We start from the raw sequence: 15,433 nt of genomic DNA, 5'->3' as shown, positions 1-15,433 counted from the left end.
TCCTTGAAGAACAAAGGAAGACGGAGAAGAAGAGAGGCACAAAGTGAGCGTGTGTCAGAGACAGCGAGCGAGAAGAGACTGAACAAATGAAGCTTTATCTCAATGGTAAAGTCGGTGTGAGGCAAGATTATGATTGAGTATGTTTAGTTTTTTTTTATTTAAACCTCAACATTTTCAGCCCAAAAAAAGAAGGTTTATGGGCCTCAAAGCTTTTAAAAATGATGAGAACTTCCTGGAAAAGTCTGAAGAGCCAAAGCAATGTATTGTTTAACAGCAATATAAAAGTTGAGTATAGCCGAGGGGCAGCTGGACCAACACATCGGGGATCACAGGTTTCTCTACAGACCAGTGGAGCACATAGTTCCCGTTACAGACTATCAGGCCGCATTGCTTCATTCCAAGTTAAGTCAAATCATTCAGCACACATTTAAAAATGTACTTTCACTGACTACAAAATGTGGCCAGGCGCTTAAAGCCCAACAGAGGGCCCAGTCTATAATTTATAGTTCTGGTTGGCTGCACTCGCAGCTTTAGATCTTACCAGAGACACCGTAGACTCCCTTATTGGATCACCAGGTAAAAGTGGTGATCCAATGTGCTGATGTCCTATTCTGGTCCAATTCATGTAGATCGGGCCCAGCAGATGGCCGCTAGATGTCAGGCTCACAATCGGCTAACTTTCAATTAGCTTGATCGCTCCTCCCCTCACAGCATAAGGCCCTTTTTGTTAAGGGAGACATCTGTTGGATAATTTTCACTAAATGTTTGGCTTATTTAACCGCAGGGGGAACCCAACAGTGTAGATGCCAACTGTTGACATGCTGCAGCGAGATGTTATTCATGTTATTAAAGAAAAGGATTGTGGTCCCAAGAAACGCCACAAAAGGCACGCTCACGACTTTAGGTTTGTGCGATGGCCGATTGTGTGAAAAATGATCTGCTTTTTTTTGGGAGGTGACACGACCGCGCTGAACACATTACAAACTCCCCTGCGGTGTGAATGTCTTTTACGCATCTGTTGGTCCAGACGGTGGATTCATACCACATCTGGGAATTAAACGGGAGTGCAGGCCATCGCGCCTTTTGTGTCGACACTCGAGTTACGGGATCAAATGCACAGGAGTTTGCCCCAATTGACTTGAAAGGCTTCTTGCAACATCACTCACGCCCTGACAAGAGTTTACTCCGGTGCGTTCAAGTTGGTTCTTTTGATAACCTTTCTGGCCGGGTTGACGATTAAAGGTCAATTGTCCGGCTGGATGCCATCATGTACTAATAAAGCTAATCAAGTACTTTCATTTGCAGCGTCTCAACTGTCCTTACACACTTAGACAGTATTGACTAGATTGAAGGTTATTGAAATATTGCTGGAGGGGCAGATTTTATGACGCACTTGTGTTCTGAGCTGATACGACTCATGCATGTGAGCGCTCTTCACTACATCCCACGTCCCACGTATAGATTATAGATGGCCAATAGATTTAAAATTGCTCCAATAGACGGATGCACTGAAGCTCGCCGAACACGCCGCACTAAACTATACACAGACGAGGAGCATCACACCATTTTCTTTTTGTTCCGAGCTCTTTAGACGGACTCTCATGTGGACGACCATTTGGGAGAAATCGCAGTGTTCCCTTTTAAAATGCACAAGTCTACAATAGGGCTGAAAAGTGTTGAAAGATACATTTCAGTGGCCAAACACTACAAAGGTATGTTCTGTTATCGGATGGCCTGTGTTTGAATTTAATTGGCACTTATCTCTTTTGATTAAGATAACGGATAATTTTATGTTCTCATACAAGCCGTCATGGACAAAGAAAGGAAGTCATTGTGACTCGTCTTTCAAAAAGGCGCTTATGACATGCTGAAAGTAGGGGAGTTGGTTTGGTTGCCAGAAAAATACTAAAACCCGCACGTACGCGATCACACAAACGTCACATGACCTCCGCAGTGCCTTCGGCCAGCGCTCAATCACGCCGCTCCCACTCTGCTAAACTGCGATAAAAACGAGAAACGCGCAAATTAAAACCGTGCTGAAATTATGACACCCTCACCCTCCATGCTCTTAATTAGTACATCTCCATTTTAATTAATAAAGCCTGTCAGCCTGACAGATTTCAATAATTCAAAGCAGACAGGTCAGTGGAGCCTCAAAATTGATGGGCATAATTAGAAATGCGGGGAGGAGGTAATTCTGTTGGGCTCGTTGTGTTTTTAATGAGTTATTCTTGAGAATAACCCATTGTCCCCCCACCCCTCCCCGACTCCACCCGTTGTGTCACAATATCTTTGCCTGAAACCCAAATTTTGCAAGGGCAGTACAGAAAACAGGCACAGAATAGATATCGGCACAGAATTGTCTGCCGAAATTGAGCTAAAGTCAGAATAAAGCAGTGGTTATCCTGCATTTAACTAAATTAACAACCCGTCATATCAAAATCACAGATAAGAACTATGATTTTTAACTTATTTTTTTGCAAAGAAACCCGTACAATTTGAATGAATTGAATAAACATAAATGGCTCATTTAACAATAAACTATTTACTTCCATTTAAGGAGAGAAAACATGAATCACAATACCTTAGGTTTGACCAACATTCTACATGCAGTCAGCACATGAATAAAAATATGCTTTATATTGAAGGAGCTTTCATCCGGATGCAAGTGTCGTCTTCCACACACGGTCCTTTTAAGATCAACACGCTCACTCATTGATAATTAGAAGAAACTTACAAATTTAACTCAAAAGCATTTTGACACAAAGTGTCTTTAATCTGCAGAAAAGGTCCCACTTTATGGAAGCTCTGCTCACTTATTTCCCCTCCTTGTCGGTGCTTCTGTTTGGACCCCAAGTGTGACACACAATGACACGAGGACTCTACCGTTAATTGGTATCACTTCATAAATACCGCAGACGACCATAATGCACGTCAGTCGATAGAATCAATAAGAGCTTTTTTCTTTCCATGTAGCACTCTGTCCCATCGGTCCATTAAAGCTGGGGACTATGGATTAGTCTGAAGCTGCAGATACGCACCTCTGAAGGCTGCTGCATGGTTCAGCAACAGTGTCTTTACGCAAAGTTGTGTCGATGGACTCGTTTCAATTCATGGTTCTAAAAGGCTTACGCTTGTTGCAAAGCAATTCACCGCCAGAACACTAGATGGAGCTTTTTTTTGAGGACGAAGTCTTTGTGTGCGGTAGTCGTTGGTTTGTTTATTTATTCATCAGAGACGTTTTAGCCCCCTGCATCGCCACTGCTGATTCTCATCGTTTTTTTTCGCAGACATATTTGTCCCGTATTTTCCTTCACAACAAATCGATGTTTGCGAAGATCTGCGTCCATGAATTGGAGGCCATCTGCCCGTCCATGGCGGTGTTATACTATGAAACCGGAAATGTGAGACTCCGGAAAGGATGTAGGTGTCAGACCAATCACAGCCTTCCGGGCTGCGTGAGCTTACATAGCTTTTGACGCTAGTCTAGAAAAGTTAAGGTACAAGGTACTGTAGAGAAAAGAGTCAATTACTACTCCTAGCATCGCGGTAATCAGCATTGAATTTCTAGGGGGCCAAATGCGCTCCATAGATAAATTGTAGACTTTGTGTGATTTCATTCAAACAGCATGCAGTAACAAACCTGAGAGGCCATAAATGGTGCAATGTTTTTATTCTCAATAACTGATGTTATAATGAGCATGCCAGATTGTGCAGTAATAAAGTATCCTTGAAGTCTTCAGAGTTAAAGTGCATTTAAATGCCGGTTTGCGATCACAACAACACGCGCACACAAACACACGTTTACACAAGCAGGCATGCGTCCAACGGCAAAGGTTGGCCGGGGATTTAGACCGACCACGTTTACACATTCCTGGACCCACAAGCACCGATCTGCTTAATTAAAGAGTTCATTTGCATATAGATGTAAACTAGCAATTCCACTCATGCAGCGTCGCAGGTGGTCGTTTTCTCAGGAGCACGAACTCGTCCAACGAGCCAGCCGGGCCGCCGCCAATATTGAAATAGAGCAGGGGCTTTGTCTTCGATTGGTCTATGTGCAATCAATGTAAACGGATCCATGAAGACTCGACTGTTGTAGCTGAGATTAGAGGTTCAGCGCAATCAACTGAGGAGGTTTTAGAGACTTGAACAAAGCGAACTCCTGTGGAGGTAAATGGAGCAATCCATGTAGAGATTCAATAAAAACTGATATATCTCAATTATTGCCTTAGACCACGGTGTAATGAGTCTCGGGAAAATGTGTCAAGAAAAATGAAAGCAATAACGATCTACGGTGCACAAGGTGCTTTTTCTTATCTGGTCTTTGTCTCTGCGTCTTTCATTTTGTCCCATTATACTCGGTCATATCACACTGAAACGTAAGATGGAGTGGAGTTAAGAGAAAGGCTCAGATATCTTAACGGCGTACACGATGTGTAACCCTCACTAAGATGAGATCATATCACTCTAATTCTTGCATGTTTGCGCCGGTTACCCAGCACCCCCCAGGAGTGATTTCAAGATATTGCTGATCCCTTTTAAAAACACCAATGGTTCCAAGATATGATCACAGACATTTTAGGCTCACACAAGCCTGGCTCAACACGCCCGGTTGGTCCCTAGTGGTTTATTTTGAGACCAAGATTAAGAACAACATCGGGATTTTCCCAAGATAACGAAGCAGCCACTGAGCGATGAGCTCACACCGGCTGAATCTGTGCATTAATATGAACCTCGCCTAGAGCACTTTACTGACCTCCTTCATAGCTTTTTCAAACTGTTGACTTTATTTATTACTTTGCAAAACGCTTTGTCCAGTTATTCATAAATATAAAAAAAACTATTTCTGGTCACCAATTAAGTTTTGCTCACTTTAATAGGACAAAAGTCCACTGACTTTGTCTTTCCAATTGTTAAAACCGCTTGTTCGGCGTTTTTCTTTTTCAGCATTAAGAATCTATTACTGTCTGGTGAAGTTCCCATTACGAATAATCCCACTATTATCATTAACCCTTTTTCTACGCTTGTTGGGGAGAGTTCTCTTTATATTTAAATACGAGCACAATTGTGTATGCTATTTTTAACTGTGTGTAGTCAGGTTAATCTGATATTTGACTGAACGGGCATCGTTTGCTGGAGTAAATTGTTGCAGGAAAGGCTTCAATCAGATAACACACACAACGGGACTGCGAGAGTGAGACGGTGCATGAGGGGGAGGGAAGAAGAGAGGGAGCAGGAAAGCGAGATATCATGAGAGCCGTCTTTTCAGATGGTAATCGCACGGTGTCTGAACTCCACTGGCATCCGAACAAGGAAAAGTGTTTACTTTGGCCTTACTTTCGCTCTTTCCCTCCCCCCTCGGTCCCGCCCTCTTTGGAGAACTCGCAAGGCTCTTGTGCACGCGCCCCCCTCCCTCCCCTCCTTTAGCTCATTCCGAAAGGGAGTTACTGAAAGTGTAAAATGAAAGAAACAACCACAAATACAAACCAAACCGCGAGTAAAGCAGAGCAGACGAGGATTAGGGATCCCCGCCGCCTCATTTAAGAGACCCAACTGGTCATTTGATGAGGATGCGGAGCCCTCGGGCTCGGCCTGTGTCTGAGTTGGCTGATGCACCAGCCTCGCCAGAGTGGTGAACACACGGGTTGGGTTAGCTCAGTGAACCTGGGTGATCTGCAAAAACACTGATCAACAACAAACACAGACGATGACAAACAGTTTGGTGGTTTTGAAGTTAAGAGCCCCACCAGCTCTGGTTTACAGCAACGTGGATTGGTCATCCAAAACCACGAATCAGATTAGAACATCAGAGAGGAGCGGCGAGGGGTCCAACTATATTCAGGAACGCGAGTACGCCTGCTGCACGCCGGACCGAAGATTTGAGCGCTCGGATCTCTGGCTTCCCCCTTTAAATAAGGTTATACTTCACTTCCCCTGCTAGCAATTAGTCCTTCAAACGCTATTTGTCAAAAGCCAAGCCTTTCGTTTCCACCGGCGTGCTCTGCCATCTCTCATTAAAATGGACCGTTTCCTGGACAGACATAACATGAGCTCTGGGAGGACAGAGAAGGCCCAGCTCCTGGCTAAGACTGAAAACTGTGACGACGTGTATGTCTGTAAAGCCAGAATAAGGTTATATGGCGTTAACCAATCACAAATCTGCCAGAGCAGGCAGATCCTTGCCTCTTCATTTCAAGGCAAAGCATATTTAAAAACAATTCACACAGGAATGCATTTCCTTAGACATTTGGGATCCATGCTAGAAAAAGGTCAATCGTGGAGCGACACGCATTGATTTTGGGGGGAAATATCCGACAAAAATGCAGACGAAGTAAATGTGCTGTAAACAAATAAGACGAAGGAGCCTTCTCGATAAAGTAATGAGAGCTGGACCAACCGAGCCCGGGGACCCACAGGGTCCAACGTCTGTACGGCACATTGTAATTTCTCCATTTGCCAATGATTGCCGATGAGGCTTCGAGGTACTTGAGTGACTCCCGGTGAGGTAGGAGACCCATTGTATCTGGGTTTCAAGGGACCTGGAGAGCCATCAAGCAGCCAGACATTTTCTTGGGAAATCACTAGCAGAGAGGGAACTTTTCAGAGTGCAATTAACGACCTCAAGGTCCCAACTTCTCTGGAGAGTTACTTTAGCTCTGGAAAAAAAAGAGAAAAAATTCCTCAGGCATTTTCGCTCTCTCTCTTTTTACTTGTTACCCTCACAGCAGCACACTTATCAGTCTGCTCTCTCTCCAGCTCCTTTAGCCTCCTCTCCACACTCACTTTCCTTCACCCCTTAACCTTGTCCCCCCCCCCCCCGTCCCCCACGCTGCTTGTCTCCATTATGGATAAACATTATGCCATGAACTTTTATGTGAGCACCCTTGGACTGAAATGATTATGTTATTTTTGTTTAATCCCGTTTTTCAGTTAGTTATTCGACTTTGACAAGCATAATACATTGCTGTACTTTGAGGAACAGGCTTTTAAGTGATTCACACAAAATCAATTGGTGTCAAGGCCGGGCTCTTCACAGGAAATGTCTCTCTTCATTGAGACATTAAAATGCCAATGACATTAAGTGACAGACACGCTGAACTTTTAAACATGTAATAGTTACAGAAACTAGATTATAGAACATATTTATAAACTGTTTAAAGGACCTCCTCGCCGCACACACCCTTTACCTACCTGCTTTTCCTCCTTGTTACCAGGCAGGAGATGAATAAATACTTCAGGTAGAGAAACATAAAGAGAAAGCTCAGCTTGTGTCTACAGAGCACATAATTGAAAATAGAGCCCTTAACCCTAACCCCATTCAATGTTTCTAAAGGCTTCGGATGTTTTCTCAACCTACATTTCAGATATTAGAATGTAGAGAGAAAATTGAACCTTCATCTCCGGTCGTTTTTAATCATATGGCCAGACAAAGGACACAATATATTTGCCACATTGTTGACGTCTTGGATGTGTTGTGGAGATGTGCACACACACTATATAAACGGGAACTTGGCTTACAAAGTGACCATTAAACTTGTGCAAGAGCAGTGAGATGATCAATAAGCCATTCCACATTAACCATATAAATATATCACTGTGATGGGAATCCCTATGCGAGAAGCTAATTAGGAAGGGACCGTTGTAATACTTATGTCTAATCCATGTGATGGATTCAATTTTAAAGGGTATTCCTCATCTTAATGGGCAATGAGAGAGAACAAAATCAATGATTCAAAAGCGACTAAACTATTCAATTTACGGCAGGGCTCGGGGTGCAGTGATAAAGCTTTAACTTTAAAACTTTTTTAACTGTACATTCCAGCAAGTTGCCATCGATTGGACTTCCGCAGCAGGACGAGGATAAGTGCTGGGGGGTGACGTTCGATAACATCACATCAAATTTAATAGCCTAAGTGTTGTTTTTTTATTAGATGGCTCTTCACTACCATGAACTGCTGCCTATTCATGTTTAATTGTCCTGTTGCGGAGTAGCTTAAATGGTGGATTGTGCTGACCATTTAAAAAACAGTACTTGTGTGTGTATGGTGAAATGAGTCACTGAATGTGTGAAAGAACAGCTAAACATAAAATGATAACTGTTTTAATGTGTTACATAAAAGCTTCGCTCACAGTAATTTCAAGTTCATTTCTTTCCACTTATGTCTAACCTGGCTATCAAGCCACAGTATGTGACAGAACATGATAGAGGGTAACGATACCATTTTCTGTGTTAGTTGACTCTCATGGCTTTGATGAATTTGCGCCAATTTATTATTTGGAAAACCCACTGGAGCCATACCATTCTAACAATAACAAGCATTATCTATTCAGCAAGTTAAAGGAACCTTATGCGATTCTTGGAATGACATTGTAGAATAACTAACTCAATCATTACAACATGCACTGATGTGAATGGGAACATGTATGGCGGCATATGTTAAAATATTAATGTGATGAGATATAAGTGAATTTCGGTTCAATTGCATTCAGTGGTCTGATAAAGATGGCCTTATGGGTTAGAAAAAAACTGGATGTCAGCTCAAATTAACTATGTCCTATATATGAGATGACTTATCTATGTCATAAACCTTCAATGAACTTTGCATGTGGGAAGTCAACCCGAACCTTGTCTAATACAGGAATCCCACTATCACGATCAAAGGACATGCAAGGCATGCTGGTACACACACACACAGACCTACCTTGCATGGGGGACATCGATGCTGGAGGAGACCACTTTGCGTTTCTGCTCCAGCAGGGACACCGACCGGGTGTCGGGGGCCTCTGGGCTGTGGGAGAAGCCGTCCACCATGTGGCTCTCTAGAGCTCCGTTACAGGAGCTCTGCTGGAGAAGGATGCACAGAAGATGGAGTCAGTACTTGGGTGGAGAACCATGTGGACAAGTATCCAACTGCTGATACAGGAATACACATGAGTGTTGTGAGTGATGAGGAGAGTACAGAAACAAGCGTTCTTCTGTAAAGGCCCAGGCCGCAGCTAAAAAGACGGCCCATTAAATGACACACTAAATAGCTTTTCAACACAGAAGTAGATATAAAGTTGTGGTCTGGGCTCGGTCAAAACCTTGTAACCTAGATGTTGACGGTTATATTTATATTTTAAATGAGGGAGTACAATATATAGACCAAACAAACAAATTGGATGAAGTCAAAAACTGCATAGTGGTCAGTTACAGTCAGGATGTATTCTTTAGTTCCTGGAATAGTTTTGGGGTTTCCAACTGAAAACCACAAGTTACTGTTGGCAGCACCAAGATGCTGTATGGGAAGCATAGCAGCACTATTCTGATGATAAACGGGGGAAGTGTGGGGGCAGGGGGGGGGGGGGGGGGGGGTAGTAGCTAGTAACAAGAAGTAGCGGTAACCAAACAGATCAACAGCGCAAAACAAAAAAAACAACAATCCCATTTTTCAGGATTCTACGCATTCTCTGTCATTACTTTACTCAGATGACTTGCACTGATCGGAGTCAGCCACAGTTGCTTTTGAATTAAATGAAATGCATCCATTTGTAAGCAAGGATCCCTAGTTAGCATTAGCATTATTTTTCCGACGGGACATGCGTGACGTGAGGTGTTTTTTTAAAAATCAATAGCAGGCGATCCACTGGCACTGCCTCCGCGATCAACCTATTGGTCACCCCTGATCCTTATCTCAAAGCACCGCAACACGATAAGGGCTGACTGTGGGAAAAACAATGGCACCGTAGTCAATCGTCGACACACACACACACCACAAGAACAATTTATTTTGAGTTAATGAGGAAAAAAAAAAACAGGTGAAATGAGTATTGAGTATCCCTCATGAGAGGCTCGTCATACAAGCGCTCCGTGGTGTGAAAACCCTCTGTGAAATCACAGACTTGAGTGAAACAACAAGAGGAATTACACACCGGCCCGAGGAAGATTAGGGGTTTGTGTGGAACGAGGGTCCTCGGAAAAAAAACAACAGCAATTCTATCCTTTCACCAAGCTTATGAATGATGGCCTTTCACAGGGCCAGGATATTGTGAACCCTGCCAAATCGGTTGTGAAATGTGAGCTGCAAGTGTCAAAGCTGGTGCAGGCGTGTGTGTGTGTGTGTGTGTGCACCTAATACATAGCCAGTGTCCCTCATTTCTCCTCCCTTTATCTCTCATTCTCCCTCGCTGTCCCACTCACACAGAAACTCCTAACCGACTTGCTTTGGGCCGTTTGACAAGCGTAAAAGAGTCTTGAGCCTTTATGGGTCAAAGGTCATAATGAGGCGAGCTGACACAGAACATAAATTGAATGCCATGGACTGAATGTGTCTCCTTACACACATTGTTCTTTGTTGCTCTGAAGTACTTTTTGTATTCGCACATCTAGTGCATCGAGTCAGGATATTACACTGCAGTTTTTTTAATTACATTGCAGCTTCAGCAAATTAAGTAGCTGATAGCTGTTTAGAATTGGTGTCATAAATCTCCCAAAATACATTAAACTCATGTAGAACGCGGTTATTACATATGAATGAACAAGATCATGTATTCTACTGTAACATGTATCTAAATGAATTGCAAAAAAAAATGTAATTCACAAACATAATCTGAAAGGAAATTAAGGAACCCTTATACCATCCGAAACTAAATACAAGCCACGTGATTGTTACTTGATACAGATACATTGTGTTTAAACTGTAACAGCAAATCACAAATAGATATTTTCATTTCACACGAAGTTGTTTAGGGTTATAGAGGAAGTTAACTGCAGTGTCTGGCGCTCTGTTGAAGTAGTTGTTGAGATACTTTTGAAGGACACACAATATTGAGATCATGGGATTAAATGTGTGAATGTAAAACACAAAAAAGGTGTTTGCAGTTCAACTCAAAAGATAACTCATACGTCATCACAGGCAGCATCCAGACTTGACCCCGAGGTCGCTCTGCTTCATGCTGCTGCTCAGTCGACCAACAAGGACAGCCGACGCCTGCCTGCCTGGACCCCCCCCCCCCCCTCAGAACAAATACTCACTGAGCTCCCGTCAACAAGCTCGCTTCATTGACTCCCACGTCGGGCCGCTAACGGCAAATGCAAGGCCAACAAAAGAAGAGCCCGGCAAAACCAAAACAAGTTAACGCCTCTTTGCTGCCGGCGAAGGATCTGCACAGACCAACAAGTGGCATCCCCCGCCCCCCCTCCACACACACACACACCTTTCAGAACAGGGGGCATTTGTTTGCCGCACTTGGCAATGAGCCAGGCATCCAGATTCTTTGCAGCATAACACCCGTTGCCATCTTGTGGGTAGCCTGCTTTATTGTTTACAGCTGCTGCTCAAACGGGGCGGGCGGCATGGCCTCACAAACAACAACACCCCCCCCCCCCCCCCACCCCCAACACGGAAAGTAGTCAGCTCTTACTCATCCAACATACAAATACACATATGGGAGCAAGCACATCCATGCAAAAGAAAAATAACAACTCAGAGCCACGTGTGTAAACACACACACACACACACACACACACACCCCTCCTCCCCAATTCGTGGCTTGTTTTCGACCCCAGCGGTGCTTGAGTGCTGAAAGCGACTTGACCATTGTGCTGAGGGAAAAACAAAACAAGGGTCCTAAGTTTAAAACGTATGTCCCACCACAGCTACGACAGCAGAGCTGTCTTTTTTTTAAACACACGCCTAGTTTTTTTATTTACAACTTAATTTAAAGCTCTGCAAGCATGATGAACTCCCTCCCTCCCTCCCTCCCTAAAGGAAATGTGAGCGGTCCAGCATGTGTGGCGACAAACAGTAGCTCAACATTTCTGTTTTTGTTGCTAAAATAAGACTTAAAGTAACTTGCGAGCTGTTCTCTTAACAATAAAAATGTAAAGCCAAGCACACATGAGTGCAAAGGGGCACAAAACCACAGATTTCCAAATAGATTTGAAATCAGCAGATGAGCCATCGAAGAAGTAAACAAGCAGTTATTCGGTCACATGCATTGCTCTGTCCCTCCCTCACTGTGAACAGGACATAACACAACACACACACATACACACACACACAGCTTTCCTTACACCAAAAATGTTTTCATCCAAGGACATGGATTTGCACAATACATGCAGATAATCTATATCTGAGGTTGGAAATTAAACAAATTAGGTCACTGCTAATTAGGCTCGTATTAGGATCATTCTGTCTCATATGTCACAGGAAGCCCAAACCGTGTATATTCAAGAGTTGTAAAACAATAACAGCCTTGTTGTGCAGAATGAGTTCACATAACGCCATATAAAATTCAACAGGGTGACAAGCTGCAGCATTATCCATTAATGATGTCCAAAATGTCCCAAATATTATGCATCATTTCAGTGCATTTGCGCAATTAAAGAAAAGATTAACGGGGGTGTCTGCATTTGAACACGATATGTATATAGCATAAACCCATGTGCAAAAGAGCCTCGCGCCGGGTCTTCACACCACTCCGAAACGCTGCAGTCAGAGCGTGTTTGTTTTCCTCACCCTACCCACCCAATGGCACACATACACATTGCGCAGGGCCCTATCGGAGCCTTTGTCCTATATATATATATATAAATATATGAGGGAATATATGTATACATATGTATCATCTCCCAAATGTCACGACTGTCAATTCATTTGATGCAATATGCAAACGAATGTGCAATATGTCCATGGTGAGCTATGCTGCTTTGGTCCCCGCCGGTTGGATGTTACATTGAGGGGCAGCAGCAGCGGCATTCGGGTTGAGGTGGAACCGTTAAATCCGCTCCGTACAGGAAGCGGTTAAACGCTGCAAAACAACGCACAACGAAAAACAGTGAAGCGCTGCCTGCCGGCTGGGACGCTCGCTATACACGCACACGCGCGCGCACGCACACACGCACCTTCAAGCTGGACTTAAGCGGTCCTTTGGCTGCAATGTGGTTGATCCCCGCGGCTATCTCCTCCTCGGAGAACTCCTTGAGGCTGCCGTCCTGCATGAGCACGGTGTAGACGCTGTGGCGGGCTCCGGCGTGCACGTCTCTGTTCTCCTGCTTGACAGCCTGCACCACTCCGGTCACCGGGGCACCGTCCCCCGTCGGGCTCGGCGCATAAACGCGGCTGCCGAGGATGGACCGCTTCACCAAACGCCTCGTGTGCATTGTTTTTGTAAATTGTTTAGTGTGTCTCACTAAAGTCAAGAGCCGCGAGAAGAAGAAAAACCCCGCTGTAATAAAACCATCAAGTGTCGAATTCAAACCGGCAAAACAACGTCGAGAAAAACACGAACCCGCAGCGGGTAGACTGCGCGCTCCGCCGGTACAAGGTTAGAAGGCGGCAACATACTCGGGAGGGGAACGCTCCCAACGGCGGCCTAGATGTGGCGTACTCAAAAGCACCGAAAACTCGAAGGAGCACTTTGAATTAGCGCCGAACAGCAATATAAAAAAACAACAACAACACGAACGCGACTCGTTTTGCCGCTAAAAAACCTCCACATATAACCGGCTACCAATCCTCATCCGCTCGACATGTTTGTTTTCCCAACTGCTCCCTGCGAGCTCAGAGGGCGGCGGGAAGACACGGACTGGCGCCCTCGTTCGGGAATCGAAGCGACTTGTGCACACGATTGGAGGGTGTCGCGGCTTAATCGCGTGTTAGCGACTAGGGCATCGAAGAGCCGAGGCAAACGCGTCGAACGATCTCGTTTCGCTGGTCCGTATGCTTCGTCGTATCTCCGCAGAAGCTGAACCCGGTCGAAAAACACGGCCCTTACGTGACTCCGGGTCCGGCTACTGGGGGCTCCAGTCCGTGCTTTGCTCCGCACAAGCAGAGCCTCTACCGGCGGAATGCTGCCTGTAAACATGTGCGGTCCGGCGGCCGGGGCGGGCTTGCAATTGGTCGATGCAGCACACGCCTCCACAAGCCTCCACCGCTCCACCTTCTCCTCCCACAGAAGGTAACGCGGCCGGGAGGATGCTACATTCAAAAACAATGACGCAAGGATGGAGGGGGGACGAGAAGGGAGGGTGTACAGCAGAAGGGAAGAAAGAGAGAAAAGGGAATTGAGGCTACGGAAAATACGTTTTTATGCCATAACCTAGTTGTTTATGGCATGTCGCCTACTTTCCAGGTGCCATGGGAGCTCTAAATTACTATGATCTGTTTCTAAAATTAAAGTAATTAACTGCACTGGTCTCGCTTTTGTGAATGTAATCAAAAAGGTTATTTGATTAATTTGATTTTATAAATGTTGTTATTACTTGATTGTTATATATCAAACATGTACAGGCAATAGCCATCCCCTTTAGATAATTCAGTTCAAACTAGATTTGGCTGAGATATGCAAATATGTATAACATGCAAATATGTGAGATATGTGTGCAAACAGTGAGACCAGTTTTGCCAGAAACACTGTGATATCTTTATTTATACGAACCAGCAGTCAAAAACGTATTTTTACCGTAACAGTATCACAGACAGCGGACACGCTCAAGCTCTACACTCGGTACTAGATAAGAAAGGTGCTATCTTCCAATATCATTTGAGTTGTTGCTCTCTGAGTAAGAAAGATATAGCTGATGAATGTGTCCCTTTTGATTGTAAAGTTGACAGTGGTGTTATGAATCAAGTCCAGCACTGGTTGTGATTATCGCTGAGTGTGACAGAGAGCATACGCCAATGCACGTTACAAATAGCCTCATTAACGTCAAACCAAGTGTTTTAAAAAAATATATATCATACGAAGCGTACAGTCTTTCTAGATGACATCGTCCCTAGTGAAAAGAAATACACAAAGACACAATATATTATATATATTTTAATAGAACAATTCATGTCATAAAATATTTACATGCAGAGAATGGAAACGGGAAAGAGTGGTGACAGATGTGGCCATAGCTTCAAAAACAGGCTTTGTCCTGTGATCAAAGGCCCGTATCACCATGCAGTTGTCTGCTGGTTGTACTGGGAACAAATGGTCCCATCATGGGAGTAGCAAAGCTAAAGGCAGCAGGGGAGCATCTCCGAACCTCCAACATTCCCATGTGTGGGTGTTTCTATGGACAGACAGCTAATAGCTAAATGCTTTGTGTTGACCTGGTAAGATTTGGCACCAACAGCTAATTTGATTGGATCTTTTCCTCTAAGGTGATTGATGGCATTCTTTAAAAAACATTATATCTAAACAATGGAACCAAAGATGATACACAGCCGCATCATTTGGTAGCAAATATCCTTTCATATTTTTGAGAGGACATATTTTTTAATACGTTTTTTTTACGCTTTGTTCATTAAATACCAGAAGTGAAAGTAAAATTCTCTTTTATTGTAGCATTGTTGGGTTCAAATATCCAATATAATTTATATGTAATAGTGTCAGGGCGGGCAAGCTGCCTTTTTCTGAACCACCAACAAGCTCCTGCATGTCTAATGAAACATAAACGAAG

At 44.0% G+C, this 15,433-nt stretch overlaps 1 protein-coding gene across 3 annotated transcripts in view; it reads right to left on the bottom strand.

The window, feature by feature from the left end:
• znf704 (zinc finger protein 704) overlaps positions 1 to 13,807 on the bottom strand; it is a 38,564-nt gene extending 24,757 nt beyond the window's left edge. For 2 of the 3 annotated variants that reach the window (XM_037474208.2, XM_037474209.2), the window contains exons 1-2: positions 12,890 to 13,806; positions 8,706 to 8,848 (exon numbers count right to left, since the gene is read on the bottom strand). In XM_037474208.2, the coding sequence (XP_037330105.2) occupies positions 8,706 to 8,848; positions 12,890 to 13,147 (401 nt within the window). In that variant the 5' untranslated portion in view covers positions 13,148 to 13,806. Of the gene's footprint in view, positions 1 to 8,705; positions 8,849 to 12,889 lie in introns of all 3 variants that reach the window. The other variant, XM_037474210.2, reaches the window with a different exon arrangement.
• Between the last annotated feature and the right edge of the window lie 1,626 nt (positions 13,808 to 15,433).

This window comes from Pungitius pungitius, chromosome 17 (genome assembly GCF_949316345.1).
Source record: "Pungitius pungitius chromosome 17, fPunPun2.1, whole genome shotgun sequence".
Lineage (NCBI taxonomy): Eukaryota > Metazoa > Chordata > Actinopteri > Perciformes > Gasterosteidae > Pungitius > Pungitius pungitius.
Note: the sequence above shows the minus strand (reverse complement) of the source record. Positions and strands in the feature narration are given on the sequence as shown.